We start from the raw sequence: 20,484 nt of genomic DNA on the forward strand, positions 1-20,484 counted from the left end.
ACGAGCAAGTTCAGCCCAAGTCTCTCTGACTTGGCCTCCACCAGCCGATAAAAAGAGGACTGAGATCCAGAGGGAAAGCTCTCTCCTGTGTTTACCAGGCCACAACATAAAGGGCTGAAGGCAATGTGCAGCTTGGGAAAGGACTCTGTTCTAACAACTGGGGGTGGGGTGGGGGTGGGGGTGGGGAAGTGAGAGGAAGGAGGGAAAAAAAAGGAGGAAAAAAATACACATCAAATCCTTAAAGATCTGCACAGAGCCTGAAAACCCCTTGGTAAAATTAAGCTAGGGAAACATTCTATAAAATTAGGAATTAAACATGAGTAGTTGTCACCCTTGGACACCCAACGTCAGAACATTTCTATAAAATGCAATGCTCAATATAAGCAAGTGTTTAAAGAGGATCCTTCTATAACCTAACCAGCCTAGCTACACTGTACCATATTCCTCAGGACTCTTCTGAAAGAACATGCTGTACGCCAAAAATGTTCACACCAAACTGACTGGGATCTTAGTAACTCCCTTGCTGTTGCTGAAGAAGGAGGTAAGAACACTCAAGGAGCAGTCTGGAAACACACACACAGAGCTGTCTAGAAACTCTGGGATAGATTTAAATCTAGAATGATTTGTTGGTTTTCCCATGCTTTTGGCACAATGATAAAGCATTTCTCTCTGTACAAAGGTAATACCTGAAAGCCACCAACCTTCTATATATAAAAATAATCTCTTTTTAAATTTTATTTTTCAGTGAAGCTTTTTTTTTTTTTTTGGTTGATTTTACCATTGTACAGGGAAAACACACCAGTGCATAAAGTACCCACAAAAGCTTTCAGGCAGTGGCTCTGGAAGATTAATGCCTTCATTTTACTTAACAAAGATGACATAGGAACAGAAAACAGAAATAACATGCTTTACTTTCTGCCACTGTGTTTCATTTCAGTCCTAACAAATAATCTCTCAGGGTGAATTAAACATATGGTCTTTTAACCTTCTCCAAGGTTGTGGGTAACATTTCTCAGCCTGAGACCACCAATCTACAGTTAACAGTATTTACCATCACAGAGGATTGTATTTCAACTAAAGGACTGGACAACTCTGTAGAGTTTAAACACACCTTTATGGAGCGTATTTACCTCCCTTTATTTCCCACTTGCCAACCACAAAGCATCCAGCACCCGACACCTGAGGAAACCCGGATATTCATCCTCCTCCTGAACCAGCCTTTAGGGAACATGGGTTGTGTTTTTAAAAGAAAACGCATAAAAGATTATTTATATGGTTCTTTCAGAGCTCCCTGACTCTTGTCAAACTGACACTTTGCAGGCTCTTCTCTCCAAGCAGGGGAAATAGTCTGTTGGAGAAGGGAATCTGCTGCTTTGTGGGAGATTTTTTGTCATTTATGGCAAAAACACTTAGTTCCTTACATGGCATGGCTTGGTATTTGCCTACTTAAATCTAAGTAATTGGAGCTGTGAAAGCACACTGGCATACAGAGATGAAAGCAATTCTACAGTATATGTTTGTATAACTTTGTAATTACTTTCCAAGCTTTGAAAAAATTATTTGTATTGTAAAATTGTTTCCTCACCCCACCAGATTAGTGATACGGGAATGACAAAATTTTACATCGAGGCACCCAGAACGGATGCCAACCAACACACTGTTTCAAAAACGACAGTAAGTTTCTAGCTTTTCGTTTGCTTTGACAAAATATTTCTCCAATAGCTTCACTAGTCACAAGATGCTTCTGTAACCCCTGATCCTACTGCCATCTGCCACTGTGTGACAACTCTCAAATAGCACTGTTATTAAACCAAATTTCTACTCCACTGTCCCAACCTTGCTCTTTATTTAGCTATGGAAGGGAAACTGGAAGGGAAAGGTATGGGGCTGATTTTTTGTCTGCCCTGGGTAAGTTAATTCTTTCAAAGCACATCATGCCTCAGATAAACCTAGCTGGCTCCTCAGACACCCAGAAGTCTTGTGGTCACAATAAGTACCAGCTCTTGCCTTGTCAACTTACACCTGGAGGAACTTCCCTAAAATTCTTTCCGTGAAAGTTACAGGCAACCCAGAGCTAAACAAGGTTCCCTTTTGACAGTGACCCAGTCCTCAGCTGCAGCTTATCCTCCCAGCTTACGCATCATTTCCCCCCATGGCAGCACAGGAACAAGAGGTTGGGTTTGGTCAGTTTATTCTTTGGAGAGCTGATTCAGCTGGACCTAGAATCTCTCTCGCAAAGGTATGGTGCCCCTGGTAAGAAGTGGCCGTGGCCAGCTGCCAAGAGATGTCAAGCACACATTCGCTCAGAAAAGTTGCCATGCTCACACATTTCAGCCTCTCCTCCCCCAGCCTGGTAGGGTTCCTGGTCACTCCTTTGTGAGGAGATGTTGTTCTGCTGTTCAAAACCTTGAGACAGGACCCAGGTAGGGTGGGATAAATCTGCTTCAAAAAGCCCATAAACACCTCACCCTTTAAACCACGCATCCTCTCGTAAACCTGCCCTAGCCATTAGCGACACTGCACAGCTGCCTACCCAGAAGCCAACTCAACATTACACCGGACAAATGACAATGCTGCCGTTACTGTGCAATGGGTTATTTACGTTAATACTGTGGGGTAAGGCTTCAAAATGGACCATTTTCTCTGCCACTGATAGAGCGCAGTAATTTTCCAGGAAAAGAGCTGAACCTAGTAAATGGAAATCTTTCCTCCAAACACTATTTCAGGACAGAAAGCTCACTCCACAACTGCCCCGACATATAAAAATACCCTGGTTGTGCAGAAATCAGCAATACGACTCACAGAGTTTAATTTTGCAGGATGCTGTCTCAAAAAATGATCTCTACTGTAAAAGAACAACAAAAGCAACATACCAAAGAGGAGGCAGATGCCACTTTACCTGACAAGGCCATACAACCAGCAGAGGTAATGAGGCAGCACCCCTTGTACTGGCTATCTTTAACACAAAAGGAACAGGAGGGAAGGGCTAGCTTCCCTCTGCCAACACCCATATTTTCTCATTTCATCCCAATAATTAAGTCCAATAAATAGATTTTTGTGAGAAATTTTCGTTAGCAGATCTAATAATCATCACTTCAGGGCACTGCATATCTGTAAAACACTGTTCAAACAATTAAAACTAAGTATTGATAATTGGTGGAAGGCAACAGGACAGGCTAAGGAGCTCCTTGCTATCTGACAGGAGGCCAGTGTGCTCGGCTGGCTGCTGATGACATTGGTGCCCAGGACATGGTTATCTACCTGTATTATCTGGAGTTCACAGACTGGTTTGTACCAAGCAGACCAGATCTCCCCCCTCTCCAACAATGGCAACAGGCTACACTAAACACATCTTACTTCCTTATGCTCTGAAATCTATATCCATCAGTTTTTTCTTCATCCAATATAGTTATTTCTGCTCAGAATTTGTAACTACCCCGTACCAAGATCACTCCTATTTTTCATTTACAATGCAGATATTACAATGGGATAAAAAATTTTAATCTGTCAGTGAAAGTCATGAAAAGCCATAAGAGAAAAGACTAAACTGGATAGTTTGTACGTGTTTGTACACAAAAAAACCCCACCACCTTCTTGGCTACATGATTGAAGGACGGCAAAAACACCACTCAGAGATTGTTCCTCAAAGACATACATCAATACCGAAACAGTGACCATGACAGCCAGGCACAGGAAGAGAGGAAAACTCTCTCAGGACAGTTTGTACCATCTGCTCGTCACTGTGCCTCTGATACCAGTTTTGAACACTTCTGACAATTAAAGATAACCTGAAAGAAAACCAACTGTTTGCAAGTGGTTTTTCCTGTCCACCACCACATAAATGATACAAATCATGATACAACCAGGGTTTCCCATCAATTCTCTATGATATATCGACTGCAAAACTTCTACCTATGTGCATCTGTCTGGCTTGCACAGGCACATAAACACACACTGAAGAAATCAAAACTCAAAACTCCAAATTAACTCTCAATCTTTCAGTGCCTTTAACAGCACAAAGTGCTCATCCCCTGTGAGCAGAGCCCAGAGGGGCAGACGCCTGCTCTCCCACACCCCAGGCAGTGCTGCTCCACACAGTCCCGACACTCCCCACGCACAATGCTGCAGTATGACATTTCACAGCTTCAGAGAGTCAAACCCCAGGTAAGGAGGACCCACAAGGACTCCAAGGTACATCCAGACTCCCCATCCATACTGACGGCTCTCGCATCCTTCACGTTTCCCCAGCTCCTCTCTGCATCCCCTGTGGGTAATCCAGCACGCGGCCTCCAGGAGCCAGCCCCAGATCTCCCCGCTCTGTGACACCAGAGCCCTGGGCTTTTTCTGGACACAAAACCTTTCTCCAATTGTATATGCAAACTGTGGTGAGGTATCAGAAGTGATCCCGATACAAGGACCACCCACATCAGTCTTTGCTATGTCCAATTCAAAACACAAGGTATCCCGATTCTCTTTTAAAGGTCATTGCATTTCGAGGCCCGGGGAGGGGCGGGGCGGGGTGGGGGGGAGGGGCTGTTTAAAGGTTTAGATGTTACTTTTCCTACCTTTGTTGTCAGAAAAGATTAAATCATTTTGGCTAAATTCCTGCCCACACCAGCACCCTTTCCCTTCCTTTCACTACTCCACAATCCCAGGAGTCAGCCTAAGCAGGCATGAATCATGGAAAATTTCAAACAAAAAGTAAAAAATTCAGCAAAGTTTAAACAACCAAAAATAGGGTTTTACGATGAGAAGCACTCAACAACCTTAATTACCACAAAATCTACCATCTAAAACTGTAATTTATGAATGAAAATGTCCTTTAAATTAGACATATAGGTAGGGGAAGAGGATGACACTGAACTACAATAAAAACAAAGAACTACGACTCAGTAGATTCACACTCTCATGTTTCTTCTCCTCCTAAAACATTTCTGTAGGAAGTGTAGACTATTCTTCAGTAAAGGCTTACCTAACCATCACTTTGCCTTTTTAGACTTGGAAAAGTTTTCTGAGCTATAAACGGACTCTACAGAAAAAGGGGAGACAGTGAAAAAACTGACTGAATGCTACACTTCAAGTTTTAAAAAAAATAAATAGAAAAATACAAGTATGGAAAGATCCGTTTTACATGATGAGTGTAACACCATAAAATTAGTCCATGTTTACTCAAAACCAAACATAGGATCATCCCAGATCATGAAGCCCTGCAAACATTTTGACAAATATGGTCAGAACTTTAAGCTTATGACTAAACTTAAAACCAGACATTCTTAATTTGTTTCTTCACAAAGCTCTGGTACGTGATTTGTAAATTCCTGTGGATTCGCAACTACAACTAAGTGCTAGCATTTTAGGGTTTCAGTGTCATCATCAGGACCTCAACACCCTAGCCTAGTGTTTTCTCCAGGTTTAAAAAAAAAAAAAAAAAAGGGGGGGGGGGGGGGAAGCTTAATTCTAAATATTTTCCCTAATGTATCGGTTTTATTTTAAATAATGCTTGGCAAATGTCCAAAGGCTTAGAATTCTAATTGTTATCAGTAGAATCTCTATGCACAATTTAAGTTTGCAAATTAGGTTGCAACGCTAGGAAAAAAACACTCATTAGATTTCAAAAACCTGGAATCTCATGCAGGAATATTACAATGAATGAGGACCAACTACATTGCAAAATCCTGATTCCAGAGAGATTGTAAATGTAAGATGTATGGAGGAGGAACAAGACTTTCAGATTTTTAAAAACAAAAGAAAGGAACAGCCATTGATGGCACACATCTGCAGCCCCACATCAAGAATCTGGGACTAACCTGATGGAGGCTTTAGGAAATCCATGAAAAAGTCTTCAGGCATGACAATAGCAGGAGAGAGTGGAAATTGCACTGATTTCAGGTCAGCTAGGTATCATCCAGCTTACAGCACTATTCACCATTCCCGTCGGCTCTCTGATGTGGCCAGGTTAAGCAACTCTGACAATCTTCCCTCCACAAAAACTTATTTTGAATCATAATAATCCATGCTACCAGCCACATTATCATGTCTACCTCAGCTCTTTCACAGCCATATTCCTCCCCATCGTTCTCTGTTTTGTCCCGCACAGCACCAAGTGCCTGAGGAGCAGCTCAGCACCATACTACATGGGGCAGAGTGCGGAGAAGGGCACTGCCCTCGGTGTGCCTGCCACTCGGCTGTCCGCTCTGGCTTCAGAAACAGGAAAGAGAGGTCTCTCTGGGCTGTTCCGTCAACACTGACATCTTACTCTCACCATTCTTCTAGGTAACTTCCACGTGATCTAGTTATTTGAATGCTGGTTTTAACTGCGTCAATCAGCACATTTGGAAACCACAGACATGTTTTAAAAAAAACAGCAGACACTGCCAGAGGAAAAGATTAACACACTATCGGACTGTGAGAGCAGTCACCAAGAGACACCAGACCTTTGCAGACTAATGCTCAGAAGACCCCAGAGACCACTAAAGGCAGGTACGTGCTTCTAGCCTTTGTCTGTTCCAGCCTATCTAGTTCTACTGAAATATTAACTGTGCCAAGTGCATAGAAAGTCAGGCTCAGGTATTTACCAGAACAGCCTTTGCTTTGTCCATAGTCAGCGTTACTTGCCTGCAGCCATGCTGCAGCCTTGGAAGCTCCAGTTCCAGCAGTATTTCAGGGCTCAGTCTGCTGAGCTGCCTCTTCGCTGCTTGCTCCTTACCAATACTGCATGTACCCAAGCCTAATGCAACTCAGTTACAGGTGTTCAGGACAACAGAGACCACCTGCAGAGAGACTACCTGCAGAAATCCCACTGCAAGAAACAAACTGCTTTTACTCCCCATTTTAAATCACTGGAGCATCCACAATCATTTTGGTTTACAAACTGTGCACATCTGGAGACATAGTTTACAGCAGAAAATAAATGTGTAAATGCAGTAGTTCTCTTACATTGTATATTAAAATTAGGAACAATATAATGAAATTAAAAGTGTTGCAGTCTCATACTATTCAAGACATAAATGTATTGATTTTCATTCCAAGAAACTCTACTGAACATGTCTCCTTTCCCACAGACATTCTATGCAGCAATCTGACAATATAGCAAACAAACAAAAAAACCCACCTCGGTTACAGAGTAGCATATTTGGTTAAAATGCAACCAAAATTTTCTACTTTCCTTCCCTATAATTTCCAGTGAAGCCTAAAGAGGAAGTGAGCACAATTATTTTATAGCTGCTTCTTTCAAAATGTGCTTTTTCTAAAAGCTGCATAAAAATACACAATTAATTTATCCTCAAAGCAGGAAGAGAGAGTAGTTTGCAAAAACTTTTAATTGATTAGAACTACTCGCTCATCTAAAATACCCACTTATTGGCTTGATGGTGCATTAACTTTGGAACTCCTAATACATGTTTATAGTACAAGACTGCTACAAATATTGCCCTTTTTTTAGGCACAGTTTCAATTGTTCAAAATTAATGACATTTTAGTACGACCATTATTAACCAGATGCCTAATGTAAACAGATTCAAACCGTTTTCTTTGGTGTTTCAGTTGGGGGTGGGGTGGGGTGTGGAGAGGGTGGTTTTGAATCAAAGAGTCACTGAGGAAGACTGCTTAAGTGGAGAAGTTTCTCAGAAGTCTATATGCTTTCAAGAACAAATCCTAATACATCTCCAAACTTTTCCGACATGAGAACAAAGCCCTCTTGAGCATCTGTGAAGCAGCATGAAGAGAAAAAAATACTTCTTCCCAATTGCATTTCTTCCATGAAATTAATCAAACAAAATTTTCAAAGAAAAACTACTGTCAGTCAGGAAAAGCTGATGTCATGGATGTCTTCTTCGTTCTTTTTGTAGGTTCTTGATCTCTCCTATTAGCAAAATCAACTTGCACAAGAAATTTACAATGTCAAGCAATGTTTCACAATGCCATGTCGGTGAAGAAATGGAACCTTTTACCTATTTTTACTACTTGATTTTCCTAATAGGAATTATTGGAAGTTGTTTCGCACTATGGGCATTCACACAAAAAGGTCAGAAATGGAAGTGTATGAGCATCTACTTAATTAACCTCTTAACAGCAGACTTTCTGTTGACTTTGGCATTGCCAGTCAAGATTATTGTTGACCTAGGAGTTGCATCCTGGAATCTGAGAATATTCCACTGCCAAGTTACAGCCTGCTTCATCTACTTGAATATGTATTTATCAATTATATTTTTAGGATTTGTAAGCATGGATCGTTGCCTTCAGCTAATGCACAGTACTAAGATCTACCGCATTCAAGAGCCTGGATTTGCCAAGATGCTATCTGCAGTCGTGTGGACAATGGTCCTCCTTATAACAGTGCCTAACATGGCAATTCCAATAAAAACCGTTGAAGAAAGACCTGGTGTGGGATGCATCGACTTCAAAACAAAATTTGGAAAAGATTGGCACGTGTTTACTAATTTCATATGCACAGCAATATTCCTGAATTTTTCAGCTATGATACTGATTTCCAATTTCCTTGTGGTTAGACAACTCTGCCGAAACAAATACAGCGAGAGTTATGCAAATGTGAAAAAAACCCTCATCAACATAACGCTTGTAACTGCAGGCTACCTGCTATGTTTTGTTCCATACCACATTGTTCGTATCCCCTACACTTTGAGCCAGAACAATACCATAACCAACTGCTCTCTGAAACAAGCTCTCTTTAAAGCTAAAGAATCTACCTTGCTGTTTGCAGTATCAAACCTCTGTTTTGACCCTATTCTGTATTACCATCTCTCCAAATCATTCAGACTGAAATTTACTGAGACGTTTGCAGCACCCAAAGAGGCAAAAGTTTCCACAGACAAAGAGGTACCAGACAGAAGTGAACAGCAAATGCAAAAGTACCAATTCTCCAATACATCAGAAGAGCATGCAATCCGCAGTATGAACAGCCATAATGCAATCGCAAGCATGGCTACCATGGTCAACAACATTCCTGCTGAATCATAAACCCAAGCAGAAGGAAAAAAACTGTGGACTATACCAATCGCTTCGTTATATGTTCACATAGTAGGTCTGAACTAGCAGAATGTTTGATAGTGCCTTTCAGAAATAGGTCCAGGTACCAGTGATGACCTACCAGGGATCAGAACACTTCAGAATACATGTTCAGACAGGCTCAAATATACTTACATGTATTTATGGGAAACACCTGAACTCACCTTTTCTAAGTTAAATATATTAAATGACTTGCTGCAATCAAGTGAAGAGATTATTTAACAGCAATTCTTCAGCTGTGAAGTTTTCATATACACAACTAAACCAAAAGCATTTTAGAGGGCATTATTTACTCCGGAAAGTAGTTTTAAGCTGCACCGATTAAAGATTATTGTACCTGTTTACATCATAGCTCCAGTTTTTATAAATAAATTTGTTGTTCTTGCCAAGTTCTACTGCCTTTCCTTGCTGCTGCTTCAATGAATACCAAAAAAGCTAACGCTATTACAGAAAATTCAAGGAAATTTAAAAATTAAGATGAAGTGTAAGTGTAAATATCCAGTGCATTCTGTTTGCTTGGGTTTTTTAAAATAAAAATTTATAAAACAGCAACTAAATTTATTAATATTCTAGTTTACTATTACTTTCAGAAATAATGCATATGTAGAATAATCAATAATGAAAATTTTAAAATCAATTTGCATGGGCAAAATCCAGCTATCTGGATTAGCTCCATCTGTAAATCAAAAAATATTTCAGAAACAAAACCAAATCAAGTTATCTTTTTTTCTAATCCTTAAAACAGGCAAAGTATGAATAAAACTTTGCACAAGCATTCAAACTCTCCTGAATAGAAATAGCTCACTCTGTATCCTCATAACAACTCACTTGCAATAAATCAGAACCCAAACTCTGTGCAGTAAGAAATTTAAAGCAAAGAAAGCTATTGTTATCACCTCATAATCTCACATGACACTTACTGTATTGAACTTTTTAACAATTTTAAATCCTTTATCATTGTTGTTTAAAAATAATATTAATATCATTCTTGAATAGATGCATTCCAGTTCAAGACTTGTTCAATATTTGGGCCCTTTTTCCAGCACAGCAGTAAACATGAGAAGTCATCTGAATGAGGGTTTGGGATCTGGAATGCTATTCATGGGGCTTTCTTCAGTTCCCATAAGCCTACAGACAAACACAACAGCAGCAGCCAAAAATCCACGCTAGAAACAGCTAGGAGTGGGTGGGAGGAAATAACACCATTCTGTCCCTTACATTTCACAGCTATTTCTTTCAGATATTTTGGTATTCATCCATCTGTCCAATGACGTATCAAATTTTCTATTTAGCAAACTTTTGTTAGACCCTGAAAGGTGGTGGTTTTATTGCGCTGCCTGTCTCCTTAACCAAGTCATCAGACATCACTATACCTCTTATTACGTTCTTCCAGCTAACCCTTTGGATAAAACAGAGGTGCCCTTGTGCTGCACTAAAGCCACCCTGCAGCGTACAGTGTGTGCACGCTGGCAGCAACAGCACCATGCAAACTGGTCAGGAGCCCCCAGGCAGAGGTCACACAGCCCAACTCTCTTCAGACAATGAACTTCTCTTCCTTTAAATGCTTTGCCAGCACATCAGGCAGGACCGTTACGCATGCAAGTACAAAGGTCACTCACCAGAGGTATAGGGAAATGCGTTGCATATTGCAAATGACGAAGGAGGTCATAATTGGATGGGAAAATCAGTTCTCTCAGTCTTTCCCTCTTGACTGACTTCTCGCTGGTAACTGAAATTCTTCTGTCTAAAGAAGAGTTCACATTCTCACAAGACTCCCCAGGCATCGGAGAAAAAATCTAAGTCATGTAAAACAAACGTTTAAGGTAAGTGTAACCTCTAACTTTCAAAATTCAGCAACTGCATTCAGAGATATGATTTTGTTCTTGCTTACAGTTTCTTTTTAAACACCTGAAGTTTTTTAAAGATAGACAAAGCAAGGGCAATTGTAATCAAGCCTGAATTTTAAGATACATATACACATTATGTCTTCTCTATGCATATCTCCACTGTTATTTAGACAAATTTTAAACTAGCAATATTCAGCCAGATTCAGACTGATCTCCACACTTCTTATGCTGCTGTGACACAGAAACCACGATAAGCTATTCCAGTGATCAAGGGAAAATAATGAAAAGGGTGAAGTGGGAGGTGACAAGAGACATTGTAAGCAGGCATGGATATACTTGAAACCACCAATATGACAGATGTCAGGCAGAAACAGGGGTCCTGATATCCTGCAAGTGGATCTGCACTGATAGGTCTGGGCACAGGAGTCCTTGCGGATGCAGAACAAGGACCAGTCTAAAGGAAAAAACTAGGAGATTCAGGAGTAATGCAGGATCAGGCTAAAAGTAAGGAAAGAAGAGGGGGAAACAGATTTGGAAGACAGAGCCAAAACATAGAACAGTCACTTGAAAAGCAAATGGTATCAATGGGGTTCCTTGATATCAAAAAGTGGATAGCTCTGAATATTTATTCACGCTTAACTGTAATACACAGCACCCTGAACACACTGGGGGCAAGGGGGAGGAGGAGAAGGAGGGAGAAAAGACTGCACATGCAAGTGTGTGTGCAGGGGCACAACTAGGGGAAGCACCGCAAAGCAGTAACTTGTCATACAGCAGAGATACAGAGAAAGGAGGCGATGCACTGACACAGGAGACACAGGGACTGGATGCCAAAGGACACTGGCTGTGGATGGAAGCAGCAAGGTGGTGCTAGGGGCATGGAGAGACATTCAGTGGCAACAGCAAGCAGCAGGCACAGGCTTCAAAGGCATGCAGAAAATTGAAAGTTAAACCTACTGGAAATTCCGAACCAAAATCTGCCTTAAAGTCACTCTTGTCTACATCATCAAAAATACTAGCGGTTCCTGAGTCAATGCCCATATGTTCCATAATACTATGATCCTAATAATTGCCAGAGAGAAAAACAAGTATCAGTCACATTTTATAGAAGACCCATTTAACTGATCACAGGTAAAACCAAGCACTCCACCTATTTAAGAATTAAGAAAAAAGCACTGACAGTTTTCAGATACTGACTTTTAAATCTTTATGACAAGCCTTAATTCACAAGGTATTTCTCAAGCCTAAATCCACAAAAGCATAGAAAAGGGCAGGAGCCAAAGGGGGAAACAAAACTTTACAGTATATCCCCATGAGCAATTTTGCCCCAGGGACACCTACAGAACAGAAAGCTGACTCTTGTACCTTCCTAAGAGTTATTTCCTACTTTATTGTACCATGAAAGGCAACTTGTAGAAACCTCCTATATTTCGGGGCAACTTTGGCCATGAGACCAACTTAAAAGACATACGAAAGAAATATGAGAGAATGCTTTAGCTGCCCACAGGCACTACATGGACTGTGCAGCAGAACAACAGGCTACGTCTCATCACACGAGTACACACATGGTCCCACAGCCTTGAGTTTAAAATTGTCTTCCTCTTGCACTACTTTTAGAAAAGGTTATGAACTGCTCATCTGATGGAAGGCTCGGCACTGCACCTGTACACATCACGAGGTTTGGTTTCACAATCTCTGATCAGTGGCTGTGCAGCATACACACTGCCAGCAGATGACCACACTGCGCATGGCTCACACCCATGCTGTGCCAACATGCTCCATACCATACAGAAGATGTGGGGCTTACTCCAGGCTCCACATTGACCCCACCTGCTTAAAGTTCTCCCTTCTCTTCACTGAAGCACACCTGCAAGTAATTTTTTCCACTGGTACATTTAGAAGTCTACATTGTGCCTTTTTGTTTGTTTCAAGTTACTTAGCTCACCAGACAACTGTCAGTTCAGTATATTTGCAGCAAAACAGCAATATTTACAGCTATGTACAAGGATGAAGCTAATGGATCACTTTCAATCTTCTCAAAGAGAGAGAAAGAGACAAAGAGACAGATTAAAAACCCTTAATATATCTGAAATATTAATGCTTTGGTAAAAAAAAAAAAAATCTACATTTAATGAAACAGAGTACCAAACATGGGAGAAGTAGCATGAAGTGTTACCTCCAGTTTCACATCATGATCCTTAGAATAGTGTTCATCCACAGTTTCCCCATTAGGTGAACGTGGTCTAGTAGTTGCAGTGATGGATAAGTCTCCACGTGATATTAAAGTGCACATGTATGCATCGTGGGAGAAAACATCATGCCGAGTGAATTCGGAAAAAAGCAGCACCAAATTCACAAATTCTGTCTTCTCATGATCACTATTTGGGTCAGCTACCCCCCCAAAAAAATAAATAAAATAAAATTAGACCGTAGTTTCAACTTATACATATTTGGGTTTCAGCTATGCAAACTGCAAACACCAGCAAATTAATTTTAACGGCCTACTAAAAATGTCTCGGCCATCCTGCACAGGTTTCTCTTTGTCTCCACAGAACAAACCACTTCCCATCTGATTTATGTGTTTTGGCTTTGCTGGCAGCTCCAGGCACAGGACAGATTTCAGCAGTGGATCCCAGAGCATTCTACCCCATACACATCTGCCCCAGTTGGGTAGGTGTGTGCCAGCAGTTAAGTACAACGTTCAACTGTTTCTAAAAATTAAGAAGAGGGGGGAAAAGGATGAGGACATCCCTTGTGTGAAGAAAAATTAAAGCTGAAGCCTTGGATTATAACAGACCACGCAAGAGTTGTCCTTTCCCCTCAAATTATACTACTATATTAAATGTTACTGTCTTATCTATAGTACTTTCATAATCATAACAGAAAATCTTTTAAAATACTTTCAAAGAACTCAAAATCTCTGCATGCCAGGGTTCCAAGATGTAAACGCAGTAATTAAAGCTTGATAGTTTAGTGTATTTTATCTGTTACACATGCTCATGCACATCAGGAAAAAGTTTATTAAAATAAATACATGTTATTTTTCCAGTGCCAAAGCAAAGCCTAGAGAAATACATCATATAAAATTTTTTTATTAAGTTTTCATTTTTCACAGCTATATTTAAATTGACTTTTTCTGTACCACAGAAAGGTTTGAAACATTGCAGTTAACAGAAAATAAGCTTTATAGCACGCCAGCATTACTGGGCAAAAAAAAAACAACCCTCCAGCTCCTGGACTACCAAATCCAAATCATCAACATTTATTTAAAAGAAAATTATGCTTTACAAGTTCAAATTAGTTCATTATATAACACTATTTCTTTTTAGAAATTCTCACTGCACTGCTGCACAGAAGCTGTAACAGTAAGCCCACCAGTACACCAGTTCAGGGCCAGAACTCTTCCCTGCAGCCCACAGTCCTGCTCACCTGGAGTTGCCTGCCGTACACCAACCCCTCAAAAGTAAGGTGTGCAGACCAGACGCTGTATGGAGCAGCATCAAAAAACCACACCCCTGCTGATGATCTGCCCTCCTTCAAAATACAGCCATTACATGCTTTCCATTTTTGGAGACACAGAAGCTCAACCACCATAAAAACAATACAATACCACAAAACTCATCCAATGCTTGAAAATACTGAGGAATATTTCAAGCAAGGAAAACATTCCCTAGCTGCTCGCTGCTCTCCCTACCCTGCCTTGCAGAGCTACTCAGGTGAAGAAGGACGATACCGTGTTTGAAACAAGCACATCAGAAACATGAATCTAAATAACACAAATAGTTCAGATGGTTTATTAAAAAACAGGGTCACCACTAGCACGAAAATAAAGCACTGCCACTACCTTTGGAGTCTGTAGTAATTTTTTAAAGAAGTTTTGCCTTTTTTGGATGTTGAGAGTTTTCAGCATCATGTTTCAAACCACTGAAAATCCTCTTTATTTTAAAGGCACCAGGGATTAGGGGGGGAAAAAAAAAAAAAAAAAAGGCACTAACCAGCAGTACTTAAGATACTAGAAACACAGGCTACAGTATCAGGCAGTTTTATTAGACCAAGTCATTTCATAGAGCAATCTATGATGAACAAAGATCCTCTTTCCAATCCACCTATTTGTCAGCTAACAGCTTTCAACTTTAACACTTGTGTGTAATTTCCAAGTCAGTCACTTCTAATGTGGATGTGTCAAAAAGAGGCGAGTGTTTGATGTCAAATAACCACAGAGTGTATTTTCCCCAAATCTCTTAACAGCTTAAACAGAAATAAACGTACTTTCTGCCCATTTTCCTTTTGTGAAAGAAAGAAATAAGTATCACAGAAAGATCTTGTAACAAGGCAGGAGATTTCTCAAAAAGTGGTGCATATGAAAATAGAGCAGATAATCACAGGAACTGCAAAAGACCTGCTACAGCAAAACAGTAACTTCAGCAGCCAGATAGCAGACCAGTGGCTTCTGATCTACTTTGGAATATAAATTAGTTAATACTCACATAATGAGGGAGCTTGTGTATCTAAAAACCTTAGCAGGACATTCTGAAAAACAGGAAGACTGGAACCTGTCAAGGAGGCTGAAGACAGAGATTCCTTTTCGTCTAGGACTTCAGATTCACCACATCTCTGCACAGTTAAATAAATTTTTAAAAGCATGTATCTGACACCCAAATGCATATAACATTCCCACAATTTGCATCTGAGGCAACTATACATGTGATTATCTCCTACCTCTTCATAAAATCCAGACTCTCTCTAGAACAACATTTTCCCCATTACCTAGTTTGGTTATTTCTAAGGTATTTTATTTGATCATTTTGGATTACTTATTGAAAAGGAATGCCTGAGACATGTACCATCATCTGCAACAACATAGTTTCATATAAAAGTAGAAATTTAAAGATATATAACTTCCAAGACCAATGTGAATATGAAAGGCAACTCCTCTTGTTCGCATAAATTACACTAAATATAGTAACAACCAGGGCAAACATCTCTGCTTTGAGTGGATTTTGGTGACAGTGAGGCAGAAACAATACATGAAGCTCCCTTCCCTCTAATGAATAGTTTGTGGTGAGGACCAGACAAAGCAGAGAAGCTTTAGAAAGTGAAAGTCTTTTTACACCTCATAATGTCTGTGTGTCTGTCTGCACAAATGCACAAGTGCTCTCATCTCTCTATCCCCACACCCAGGCTGAACAGACACCACACACCATTTTCCTGGGGACCCTTTTTTCTAGGAAGAAAAGAAAAAAACAAACTAAACAGAACCCCCATCCAGTAAAAACTGCCTGCCAGGCATTGCAGGGATGCAGGTGAGGCCAAGGCAGCGGTGCTCCAGCTATGGGGAGGTACCACTGGTCCAGAAAGCTGCTTCAAGGCTGCAGTGAACACACTGCCTCAGATAATCCTCACTACAGAGCAGATTTAGTATTACTGAAGTTTCAAGAAGTGTCAGCTCATGCAAGCTGGAGTAGGATCCTTTCCCACAACACTTTATGCCGAAGACACTAGTGTCCTGCTTCTCCAGCGAAATGCTGCATTTCCTCTGAAAAAAATGGAGTTCTACAGAATGCAAGATTTAAAGTTACACTCAAATTTTGCCTCAAAACAGATCTTAGTTTTGGAAACTTCCCAGGCTCTCCCACCAACTGAACAGCTCTGCCTCACTGGCCAAACCCACACCCCTCTTTTTAAGGCACTCCAGTTACTGTGGTACCCCTTTATTTCTTTATTTGGGCAAGTAGTTCACAGAAGTAAAATATTTCAGACAAAACAGACACAAATCAGCTAACATAGACCATTTTGAGTTTGGATGCAGTTTCTTTGTATTTTAAATAGAAGGCTTTTTCATTTAAAATTTATCTAGAATTTAAAAGCTGTATATTGATGAAAAAAAAATCCCCAGTGCTCCAAATGGCATCAAACTTACTTGTTTTGTAATGAGTAGAGATTAAAGCAATGTTTCCTTAGAAATATCTTATTTTTAAGCATACTGTTCACACTATTCTAGAAGTAGAAACAACTTACTTCTGCTTCAATTTCTGCTTGCCTCTTCTCCAGGAGTTTGGCTACAGCCATGGCCCTGTGCTTACCAGACCTTTTACAGCTCACAGCCCATTCACAAAGCAGCGTCACCACAGCTTCGTCGTTTGGGGCTACCTGTTCAGTGCAAGAACACAGACAGAAAACTCTTTCACCCACACAGCCAACAGGCTTATTTTTGAGCAAACAGCTTGCAGCAACCAGTGTTCTGGGGGATGAAGACAAAAGCCGAGTTTTGTTCTTTAGTACTGACAGATGCACACATTTGCTTTATCCGTAGTGTTTTGAAATGAAATATAATCTGGAAGCCAAAGAGGGAAAATTCAGTTTTCACACTGCTGATGCTTGAATCAAAAATTTCCTTTATCATAACCTTGCTTCACAAAAACAGAAAAGGGTGATCTGCTTTATGAGCAAGAGAAACAGGAAAAGCACGCCACACAGAGCCTCTCAACCCAATTAACCACACAGAATTTACGCTTTCCCTACGTTAATTCTTCCAAACCTCCTCCACCTGTTTCCAGATCATTACTTGCATCCCACTGACACATTAAAAAAAAAATAACCCCACCTCTAATCTCTAAATGTCTATCCATCAAATAACCAAGGTCAAAAAATTCCCAAAAAGCTCAATTTACTTCTGACCTAACACAGAGATTTTGAAGAAACAGTACATGTCTTTAGAAAATCTGTATTTACGGAATAGCAGTGGGATATAATATGCTTATATCTATTGACTGTTCATCCAATCTCTGTTTACACTAACCACCCACATTTTGGAAGTAATTTTTTCTTGTGCAGTACTGAACTGGATCTGCTGAACTTCCTCGCTCCTGCCCAAGCTGGCGCCTGTCTCCGAATGCTTACATAAGACCAACCTGCAAATTAAGCAGATGTGATTTTTCTTCATTCTCCAAGATTAGTGGAAACTACAGTTACAAGTAAACATTAGAAGGGCTAGAGTCAAGCACAGCACCCTCAGAAAGCAAGCCTGGAACCTGTCAAGGTTACTTTTTTGAGAGTGATTAGGAATTACAGACCCACAAGCACGAAAGTTACTGCTTCAAAGCCATCCCAATTGTCCTCCTCAAAAATTACAAAAAACCCAGCGCTTATGCTAAACAAGGCTGGTGTGTATGTGCACACGTGTCACACACAGAAGCTTCCTGTAAACACACTTCAAGGTGACAGAGAGCCAGTGATACTAGATGACTAGGGGCAGCGGGAGTGGAGGGAAGAGGGGAAAATGTTTTTCTCTCACCTAAATGAAGTGACATGGTAACATCACCACTGCTATGGTTAGATGCAGCCAGCTAACAACAGAGTATGGATACTATGTACTTTTGAAGGCAATGCAGAAACCTGAAAGACTCTGATCTTCACACTGACTTCTTTCCCTTTCTACTAACAAGAGAAACCATGCCAACAAAAAAAACCCCAAGCGTTTCCCAAGCAGGAGACACCAACTCAGAGGTTGGGCGCAGCGTGTCAGGTCACCCATTCACTGAAGCTGCGCCCGCACTGCATCGCACCCTGCGGCATCCCAGGGACAGCACCACAGGGCCTCCTCACCCTCGCTCACAGGGAATGGTGCCTCTCGCAGAATGGCTGAGCAGCTTATCTTCTCAAACAAGGCGCACGTGATGCTTCTACAACATAAGCCCTCCAGAAAAGTGACGATGGAAAGCCCTGAAGAGATGAGGCAATGGGGCACTAATGCTGAAGGTCAGAGCTCATTGTGCTGGGGCAAACACAGAGAGCAAAATCCTGGCAAGAGAGATTTAAAGAAAGGCTTACATGGGGTACTTCTGAAGGAAAAAATGGTTGTAAGTGTCCCTACCTGGTTTTGTTGTGGCATAAAGAAAAGTGCTTAGGCTGTTTGGGAAATGTCAAATTGCAGAAGAAAAAAGCCAATTTTTTTCCCTTCAATTATCTTCCTCCTGAGAGCAATGAGGGTGCTTTTCCTCCAAGGAATATGCACACTGTACAAACGTTGCCAGCACGCAGACACTGAGGTATACATATGCATGTGCACATGTATATGTATCTCCTTCAGACACTGCCTGAGGTACTAAGCCAAGAATATGAGCCTGTTACTCAGCTGTCCTCAGAGCCATGCTCAACTATACTAAGCACTGAAAAGCAAAACTGCCAAAGCCTGCAGTCAGTGAGCTAACCACTTCCACTGCTGCTGCTCCTGCTGCTCAAGGGAACAGATGTTTAAGCCCTATGACAAATGTGAGAACAGCCCAAAGTTAAACTCCTGTCACCATATACAAGAGTACACACAAACAAAATTCAAACCTAATTTATGTGCCCATGTTTTGGGAGTCCTAGTGAGTATCACTTGCAACTTCATACCTGTGTCACTTACCTCTGACCACTACAGACACCAGACTTGGCAGGGCCTACCTTGCCTCCACTGCTGAGCCCTCCAGTCCCCGAAACCCATCACTCTGTTTAGTAAAATGGGAGCACCGTGCTGCAGCAAGCAAGCCCACAGAACAGGCATATCACAGAAGTCAGTCATACGAGACCAGCCTGCTCAGGGTGGGCTCCCATGTGGGCCACAGCCAGTGCACCCCCAGGTTACAAAGCCAGATGCCAGAAGGCCATAGACACTCATCATCAGACATGCTCTCTGCACTTAAGAGGTTGTCATTAACAAGGTATCTTATTTAAATTGCACACACAACTGTTACGGTCAAGGGCTAGGGCTTACTTAACCAAGCACATTTCTTTCATGTTTTGGTTGTTTGTTTTACAGTCTTTTATGAAACTCATTGACAATAAGCAGATCAGATTGTGGTCAACAGCAAATTGCGTATTTAGAGTTTTAGGTATTAAACCAGCACGTGTTAACTGTCAGGGTTTTTTGGTTTTTAAACTAAAGATTGCATAAATTACTTCTATGATACCCCAAAGAAAAGAGAAAACCCAGGGCAAGCTGACCTTTTTCTGTTAAAGCTGAATGTTATTTCAGTTATGTCAAGAAATATTATGGGAATCTTACTTTTGAACAGCACTTCCATGTGTAGCACTGTATTAAAATTCTCTTAAAAGGGAAGAATAAAGGACAAACATTTGTGCAACTCACAAGAAAGTAGCATGAAATTATACTGGTCAGGACAGCACTGAGGTCTACATAAATTAAACTTCAGGAGATTTCACAGAATGACTGATCTGCTTGCTTCAAGCAGCTTTTTTTCAAGGGACAATCTGTTTTTTTCAGGTGGGGGTGGTGGAGGTGGTGTTAAAATTAAACAACTAGAAAGAGACAGCTCTACAGTTATGAAAATGCAGACAGTTAATTCTCTTTTTAAACAAGTCATCTGCTAACACTGTGAAATTTATTAGTGTAAAAATATAACTCCCCAATTCTGTGCCTATAAAAAGCAGAATTACATTCTCAGAGATGTAAGAATCCAGCATCACCACAAATCAAACACCTAGAAGTGATTGTGCACCTTAAAAAACACAGTGTTGATTCTGCAGTTTCACATATATGCAGAACGTAACCTCTTTTGAAAGGAAAAAAAGCCTACCATAAGTACTTAAACCATCAAAGGTGCTTATCCGC

The 20,484-nt window shown here is 40.8% G+C and overlaps 2 protein-coding genes across 22 annotated transcripts in view; one reads left to right on the forward strand and one right to left on the reverse strand.

Annotated features, from left to right (window-relative positions):
- Nucleotides 1-20,484, reverse strand: part of MED12L (mediator complex subunit 12L) — a 150,413-nt gene that overhangs the window by 102,950 nt on the left and 26,979 nt on the right. For 15 of the 20 annotated variants that reach the window (XR_008734502.1, XR_008734503.1, XR_008734501.1 and 12 more), the window contains 5 exons: nucleotides 16,890-17,021; nucleotides 15,359-15,485; nucleotides 13,048-13,262; nucleotides 11,829-11,933; nucleotides 10,644-10,820 (listed from right to left, as the gene is read on the reverse strand). The exons of 1 other annotated variant lie outside the window; for it this stretch is intronic. Coding sequence is in view for 15 of the 19 variants with exons in the window: in XM_055723948.1 (XP_055579923.1) it covers nucleotides 10,644-10,820; nucleotides 11,829-11,933; nucleotides 13,048-13,262; nucleotides 15,359-15,485; nucleotides 16,890-17,021 (756 nt within the window). In the remaining 4 variants the exon portion in view is untranslated. The remainder of the gene's footprint in view (nucleotides 1-10,643; nucleotides 10,821-11,828; nucleotides 11,934-13,047; nucleotides 13,263-15,358; nucleotides 15,486-16,889; nucleotides 17,022-20,484) is intronic. 4 more of the 20 variants (XM_055723953.1, XM_055723958.1, XM_055723960.1 and 1 more) reach the window with 3 other exon arrangements.
- GPR171 (G protein-coupled receptor 171) lies at nucleotides 5,487-9,413 on the forward strand. Of its 2 annotated transcripts, none has more exons than XM_055723965.1 (2): nucleotides 5,487-6,480; nucleotides 8,213-9,413. In XM_055723965.1, exons 1-2 carry the CDS (start codon nucleotides 6,447-6,449, stop codon nucleotides 8,974-8,976), a joined length of 798 nt encoding a protein of 265 aa, XP_055579940.1. In that variant the 5' UTR covers nucleotides 5,487-6,446; the 3' UTR covers nucleotides 8,977-9,413. The 2 variants fall into 2 exon arrangements, with proteins under 2 accessions (XP_055579940.1, XP_005434357.2); XM_005434300.4 differs by having other exon boundaries at nucleotides 5,513-6,480; nucleotides 7,848-9,413.

Source organism: Falco cherrug, chromosome 11 (genome assembly GCF_023634085.1).
Source record: "Falco cherrug isolate bFalChe1 chromosome 11, bFalChe1.pri, whole genome shotgun sequence".
Classification (NCBI taxonomy): domain Eukaryota; kingdom Metazoa; phylum Chordata; class Aves; order Falconiformes; family Falconidae; genus Falco; species Falco cherrug.